The 7,591-nt window shown below is 43.9% G+C and overlaps 1 protein-coding gene across 15 annotated transcripts in view; it reads right to left on the bottom strand.

Moving 5' to 3' along the window:
- Dst (dystonin) overlaps positions 1–7,591 on the bottom strand; it is a 399,168-nt gene that overhangs the window by 5,046 nt on the left and 386,531 nt on the right. For 6 of the 15 annotated variants that reach the window (XM_013351021.2, XM_026785510.1, XM_026785505.1 and 3 more), the window contains 5 exons: positions 7,506–7,523; positions 4,376–4,493; positions 2,456–2,527; positions 1,352–1,554; positions 840–950 (listed from right to left, as the gene is read on the bottom strand). In XM_013351021.2, the coding sequence (XP_013206475.1) occupies positions 840–950; positions 1,352–1,554; positions 2,456–2,527; positions 4,376–4,493; positions 7,506–7,523 (522 nt within the window). The remainder of the gene's footprint in view (positions 1–839; positions 951–1,351; positions 1,555–2,455; positions 2,528–4,375; positions 4,494–7,505; positions 7,524–7,591) is intronic. The other 9 variants (XM_026785503.1, XM_026785507.1, XM_013351022.2 and 6 more) reach the window with 2 other exon arrangements.

Here is a 7,591-nt window from a genome sequence, read left to right as displayed (position 1 = left end):
AAAAAAAAAAAAAAAAGGCCCCTTCTTTCCAAGAAGAGGAGTTAGGGACCGCTCCTCCATTATGTGGTTTTAATCAAGGATGTGAAATAGTGTCTGTATTGATCAATTCACAGAAGTTTCTTTCAAAAATAGATGGTTGATTTTTAATTGAATGCAGACAGACAATCTAATATGTGAGTTAATCTTGGCAAATGTTATTTATCTTAAATATTTTAAATAGCTTCTCCCTGTACACCAGGTCATTGTTACAGTATGCTCACATAATATTCGCTCCTAAAATATAATACAGACACCTTCTGAAAATGACAGCTGGCTGTCTACATTCCCACGCTCATCGCTCTAATGCCTGCACCTGGGTCAGCGTGAACGAGCAGACGTGAATGCCACAGATGGTCAGAGGCCCCATCCATGGTGAGCACTTACTAAAATTCCTTAAGTAATTCTCTTGTAAATGCTGCCAGTGACACTCACTGTTCCTCATTCTCATTCAAGGGAACATGCTAAGCTTCTTGCTCCAATTAAATCTATGGGCAAAAGCATTTCGCCAACATTAAAGTAAAGTTTCATGGGCTTGAATATACATTTTGTGTTTCATTCGTTTAAATGATACACGGAGACTTAAGTATGAATGGGAACAAGAACCACAGGAGGTGTCCAGCCTGACGGTGTGAACAGTCTTTCTGACAGCCTCTCACTTGCGTGTCCCCCGAGGACTGTTTTACAGACTGTTAAAAGTCCTGTTAAAAGCACACACATTAAGGTAGTGGTGGCAGTGTTAGTAGGTGGCAGTGTCAATTAGAGAAGGCTGGTTAGGACCGGATTCTGGGGCCTTACGATACCTCTGCTGATGACACGGGAAAGTCTGAGCCCTCGGCTGCTTTACAAGGAGTTGACATTTTGCTGTTTGTCAACCACGGTTTACCGTAATTGCGTGTTAAAGGGTGGAGAATCTGCGTGGAACAATGGCAAATCAAATGTAACGGACGGCAGATCAAAAACAAACCCACAGAGAAGAGGCACACAGGCGACGAAAACAAAGGTGGCGGGAGCGGATGGCTAGTCATACATACAAAACAAAAAAAACCCTACCCCAACAAACACAACAACAAAAAAACGAAACTTTTAAACAGAAAATTCAACCTGGAAGCTGACAGAGCCCCTAGACAGGTAACCCTGTAGTAGACACCTGCTTCATGGGTCACTGGGCGGAGCATATTAAAAAACCAATAGGTGGGAAGAGATCTAAATGGACGAGGCTGGTCCTACACATTCCAGGGAGATCAAACACCCAACAGTATGCTAGGGACAGCAAGTGCACAGGGAGAGGAGAGGCCACAGCGCGGAGTCCTACCTTGGGTGTACTGGCGGCAGCAGGCACCTGTGGGGAGGCTGCCTGGCCAGCGTGACTGGACACAGAAGTGGATCTGTTGGGCGAAGCCCCTCGGGATGAAGGCCGTGATCTGCGGCCTCGTGGCCGGAAGGCAGCCATCCCCTGACTGGCACCGTCTGCTAGGATGAACTTCTCACGCAGCTCCATGTTGGTCCGTCCTTTAGCTGGATTCACACACACAGCAGAAGGCACAGAAAAGAAGAGAAGGCATTCAGTCTTTGCAGGGGTGGGGGCACCTGACACCAAAGAGCACGCTGAGAACTTCGAGGACATCTTTTTGCCATGCCAACTCCAACTCAGCATAACAAGAAGTTAAATGCATTCCTTCACAATGCATTCCTCTCCGATACAAGGGAGCGTGGAGATGGGCAAAGGTGCGCTTACTCTACCACTAGACACCAGCAAGAATAAACCAGTGTAAAACAAAGTCAGCATGACAATGGAAAGCTCATGCCACTGTTAATCCACCAGCTACTGATGCCCACACGCTTGGTCACCCTTACACCACACCAAACAGACAAGTCAGGAAGTCAGGGCTGTGTCTTTTTACATGTATTGCTGAGGTCTGCAGAATGCCAGTATTTAACACTGGGATTAAACAATTACACAAAATCGGAGGTGGCTTGTTAGTCATGAAGATAACATTAAAAACTTCCAGAACTTTCACTGAAGTGAGGGCAGCTAGTATTTTAATTTCAGGCCTTAAAAAAAAAAATGAACCGTTTTACCAACATGCAGAACAAACACCAGACCCAGGGATCCACGAGGCGGTCAGTGATGAGCGCTCATACAAACACATATGCGCATGGAGCACACTCCATGAGGACCCGATGGGCAACGTGTTAGCATGTGCTTCATCACTTGGGTAGCACTTGCGACAAACTACCGGTGTGTCGCGTTTTTTCAGAATTTCTAATTTCAGACTAGAGGCCCCAGCTCGCTGGATGGGAGTTCAGCCATACACGTGAATGAAGCATATTGTGTTAAAACAAATCATGAAAGCAAGAATGTAAAAGAAGGAAAGAGAAAAGTGAGAGCGGAGAGCCAAAGAGAGGGGTTGCCAACCTATAGTAGGCTGAGTAGTAGTAATTGAAGAGTTTGATTCCGAACGTAACATTTTACTCCCATGATGATGAACTAGAAAAAATGACACAGGATACCAGTCACATTAGAGAATACTGTTAGCAGAGGAAACACAGTACAGCAGTTGGGTACGCAGAGTGCTCAGATGCAGCCTTCAGCAAGCATTCAGGACACAAGTCGCATCAGGAGAAGAAGCCCTACGAGGTCCGGATCCACCAGAAGAAGCAGCTGCAAAGCTAGCTTGTCCTCTGTGATCTCGCAGACAGGACACATTTGCACTATTTACCTTGGCTCGTGCTCTTTTCAGAGTGCAGTCACATACCACAAACTGACGTTTTGCTTAACAACGGACTTTAATGGAGCTGAGAAACTCCTATCACCTGCCTGACGTAGCAGCCATCTTGCGGGTGTGCTGTGGCAACACCACTGCCATGTTTGTGGTGACACTGGTATGACCAAGCCTACTGCAACACCAGCCAGACAAAACCGTAACAGCTCCAGAGAGGACACAAGGCTCCAATTGTGCTAACAATGACGGCTCCTCGTTTATGTATTACCATACTATATTTGCTATTAGAGCATGCCGTTTCAGACCGCCAGCCGCCTATGCAGCTTATGACGGCTGCATTTCTTGGCCGCATAATTTTATCTTGTGCTCCAGTCAATCTCACCTTGCTTTCTTTGGAGCAACAAGTAATAATACTGCCGCTCCCAACCCCCACAAAGCCACACACCCTTGGTGGGGAGGACACTAAACTGTTCAGGTTGGTATTAAGTATGCTTCATGTCTGCACTGTATTGAAAACACCAGACTGACATGTTTCTCTGAACACATCCCCAGTGTAAGCAAGCAGGACTGACGGACAGGAGAACTCTATTTCTCTTTAAGCTGCAACTTTAGCTAACAAAGAGCAGGGCTGCTATGTGGCTGTGTAACAGTTCACTCTGGACTTGACAGACAGGCCTGCTGACTCGGATTCATCTGTATCCAGGTGCCAGCACTGAAAGGAAGGGTTCCTGCTTGACCTTCCACTTGGGAGCCTAACGGGCAAAGCTGAAAAGACGTTTTTAAAGGACTATAACAAGTTCACAGACTAAGACAAATCATCAAGCTTAATGTTTTCTCGTTTAAAATTAACAAATGCTTACTGAATAGATGGCACCTAATTATAAACTGTAATCAAATATCCATATGATGAATTAAGAATCGAGTAACTGTAGGACATGAAAATAGTAATTAGGGCTGGTGAGAGGGCTCTCGCAAAGGGCCTTTGTTCGGTATCAGTGCCCATGGGTGGTTCACAACCACCTGTAACGCCAGCTCTGGAGGATCTGTGGACACTGGCACATACATACACACACTGCACATGCATGCACACACACATAATTAAAAACAACAGTACACTCTTCAAAAAGGGATACTAGGAATATTAGAACCCAAGTTAAAACTCCTGGGCTCAGAGCCAGTGAAAGCTACAAAATAATATTTACAGTAATTCAACTTCAGTGAGGGTTTGCTGTTGTTTTTGTGTATTACTTTCCCCACCTCTCCCCTCATTTAAAAAAACTTGACTTTTAGACTTTCACTCCCTGTCATTTTCAGACGTTACCATGTGGTTTTTCTTTCAACGACAGACAGAAGTCTGCCCTGGTGAGTGGAAGTGTTCATTTTGAGAACTACAGCCAGGAGGTCTTACACAGAAAATCTAGACTGTATTTCCTACCTACCTGTATCAAATTCATCCCATTAGTTGAAAAAAAAAAAAAAGAAGAAAGGATGTATTTTATAGACCAGTCTGAAACAACGGCCGTGGGACTCAAGCTGGGCCCAGTTTGCTGTCAATGAGGAACACTGGGCACTGCTATGTTTTCACGGTGCTGACGCCCCGTTCGTCTCCTTACCCCTGCATGGATCGTTTTTCACTAAGAACTCATCCAGAGCCATCCAGCCACCTCCAACACGAACCATCACCGTACTCCGCAGGATCCGAACCAGCCGCAGCTGCTGCGAGTCTCCAAACTAGGCAGCGAAGAGAGAAAGGACCTCTAATTGTCAGTACCGACGACAAGCGAGAGGCTGGCGTGCAGCTTGCAGTGGCGTAAGCAACCAACTCATTTGCTTGCTTAGTTCACAGTGATTAATTAGTGAAATCTCAAAAGGGGTTTGTCATGATCTACATTAGACTGCTGCATGCCGATTTAGCTCAAAGGAAACAGTTGGGAGGGAAAAAAAAAGATCACAAAGGTTAATCAAGTATAATGTTGAAGCTTCATTCTAAAGTTACAAATCATGTTTCCTCCTTGTAATAGGAACAGCACTCACAAGGCAGGAACTGAGAATGTCTCTAGACGTTAAGCGCAGCCATGAACAGAAGCACAAGTCCACTTGCCCAGGACTTACACAAAAGGAAGTGTACGGACTTCACCAAACCGATTTGGGAACACTGCCTCTGAATTTAAAACTACTTTCCTTTGATATCTATGGGAAAAGTCTTGAGCTCCTTCGTTTTCCCTAGGGGAGTTCTGACTTGGGGATAAAGTAATAAATGCTTGTGTCTAATAAAAGTTTCATACTAAAATTTCTGGATCTCTCTAATGGTCTGGTAAATCCATTAGCCAGTGGTTGGGTTAACATGCCACTTTATATATTACCACAGTCTTAAAACGGGTACTGACAAACTACTAACGACACAGCTCCCAAGTCTAAGAGGGTTTTACTCAAAGCTGTCCGTACTGTTGGTGCTCCTTCAGTGAAGCGCCAGTCACTTGGGAGCACACAGACTCTCCAAGTCTTGAACAAATGCGACATCACAGGTAGTTCTGGTCATAGGCTTACGTGTTTTGAAAGTCTGATGAATTTGGACCTGGAAACCATTTCTTAGAGGCTCACGTCCGACTGTGAAAACTACCATACTGAATTTCCAGCTCATCAGCTTAGTGAGTGACAGAAAACAAGTTTGTCAGGGGCCAACAGCTTCCTAGCAGAGCTGCCCGTGATGGTTCCCTGCACGTACTACGCTAAGTAGAAACCCCTGCTACTTTTCTATGGTCTTTAACGCTGGATTTTAGGGTGTGAACCCTAACAGAGAGCCAGCCAGACTCCATTCAGGCACCTGCACTTAGCAGGTCACATAAGCACACCAGCAGGAACTCGGTGTTGCCCCTTACACCTCTAGTTAGCTTTTCCTAAGTTCGATTTTAAAACACCGAAACTTAAATATCCCTATGGGTGAACTGCCTCTGAAATGTGAATTTAAAAATTAAAACTTGTCTTTGTGTTGTTAGAGACAAAAATTGGTGCTGCAATTGATAAGCAAACGGAAAAGAGGGGTGAAGAAAATTACTCTTAAGGAACCAGATAATGGGCTCAGGTGAAGCTTATTCAAGACCAGGTTCAAAATTAGACTTAAGGAAACAACTAAAACTGCTTCCTAAAATGGTATTTTGGTTCTATTAAATATGGTAATTTCAGATTTTACTTTACCAAGGTATTCTCCAGTCAACTAACAGTGTGTCTAGAATTCCTCTAATTTTCTCAAGGCCAAACCATGAGACAAGAAAAACAGACTCATATTGCTCTTTGAATTTTCAGCACATAAAATCTTTAAAGGTAAGAATCTTTTCTTTTCTCTGAAAATAAAAGATAGTACCTTACTTGTTGACTCAGAAAATACCAACTATGAAAAAGTAACATTTTATCTGTTATAACAAATAGGTATGTTACCCTGATTTTATCCTTATATATTATGCATTAAGTATTAAATTATCACACTCAATCCCATATATATATGCATATACATATATATATATATGTGTACACACATATAACTAGTATATGTCAATTAAATATTTCTTGGGAAAATCCTAAAGTAACTCTAAATCTCTGGTGGAGCAAGTTGAAAGTAAGAGATAATTTGCAACTTTCAAGACACAGTGTGGCCAGAGACTGAAGCAGCAAGCACTGGGCCAACATGGGTCTGAGCCAGGTCCTCTGAATGTATAATACAGTTTACAGTTCAGTATTTTTATGGGACTCCTGGGTACATGAATGAGTGGGTCTCTGATTCCTGTGCCTGTTCTGGGGGCTCTTTTCTTTCCGTTGGTTTGCAGTGTCCAACTTCATTATGATTGTTTTTGCTTCATGCTGTGTCATACACATTTTGCCGTTCTCTCCTAGAGAGACAGAAGGGGAGTGGATCTGGAGTGGATCTGGAGTGGATCTGGAGGTGGAGAGGAACTGGGAGGAGAAGAGGGAGGGGAACTGTAATCAGGATACATGTATGAGAAAAGACTCTATTCTTAATAAAAGGGGGGAAAGATGTCACCTGACTTACAATGGAGCAGTGATCGCTACCCACCACAGTATGCTCCTGACTGAAGAGTGCAGTCACAAACATCTTGATCGTGTGTCCATTAAAATGCAGTTTCTCCTGTGTGTAGTTTAAAATTCCCAATCATGCCACAGCACCACTGAGCAGTTCATGTTGACTTAGATGTCAATGGAAACATTTGGCTACGACAGCACCAAACATGACCTGGCACGCACCGCAAAGCAGTAACGCAGAACAAGTTAGCTACTGGGAGCACAGGTATCACTTGTGGTGAGGCCCCATGAAGACCTCTTGGTACTTCTTGCCATGGTCACTGCTCGGTGCTACTGTATGCCGTATGTCCTGAACACCCAGACACAGCGATATATGGAGAATCAAGTTTGTGTTCCAGTGACCACCTGCAGAATAATTTGTAGCAGTATGAGCAACAATGGGACTTGAACGCTGTGTTTATATCACTGGAGCCAGCTAATCAGCTATGGTTCATTATCTGGTTCACTTAAAAGTAATCTCCTCGTTGGACACAAAGCAGTCAAGGGTCCTGGGTCAAGGACTCTGATAGCGCTGACAGGAACAGCACACCAACCAACACTGTAGTAGCTAGCAAGACAGCATGGAAGGACTGGCCATGGCAAGCTTGAATGGCTATGAGTTAAAGATTAAAAAAATCATTGGGAACTTGAGATTCCACTGGTTTATACCTGATTTCCCAGGAAGAACTGATAAAAAAAAATGAAAAATGGGAGAAAGACAAAATTAGTTCAACAGGAAACTTCCTATATGGCTC

Source organism: Microtus ochrogaster, linkage group LG2 (assembly GCF_000317375.1).
Source record: "Microtus ochrogaster isolate Prairie Vole_2 linkage group LG2, MicOch1.0, whole genome shotgun sequence".
In the NCBI taxonomy this organism is placed as follows: domain Eukaryota; kingdom Metazoa; phylum Chordata; class Mammalia; order Rodentia; family Cricetidae; genus Microtus; species Microtus ochrogaster.
The sequence above is the reverse complement of the archived record's forward strand: the minus strand, read 5'-3'. Positions and strand labels throughout refer to the sequence as shown.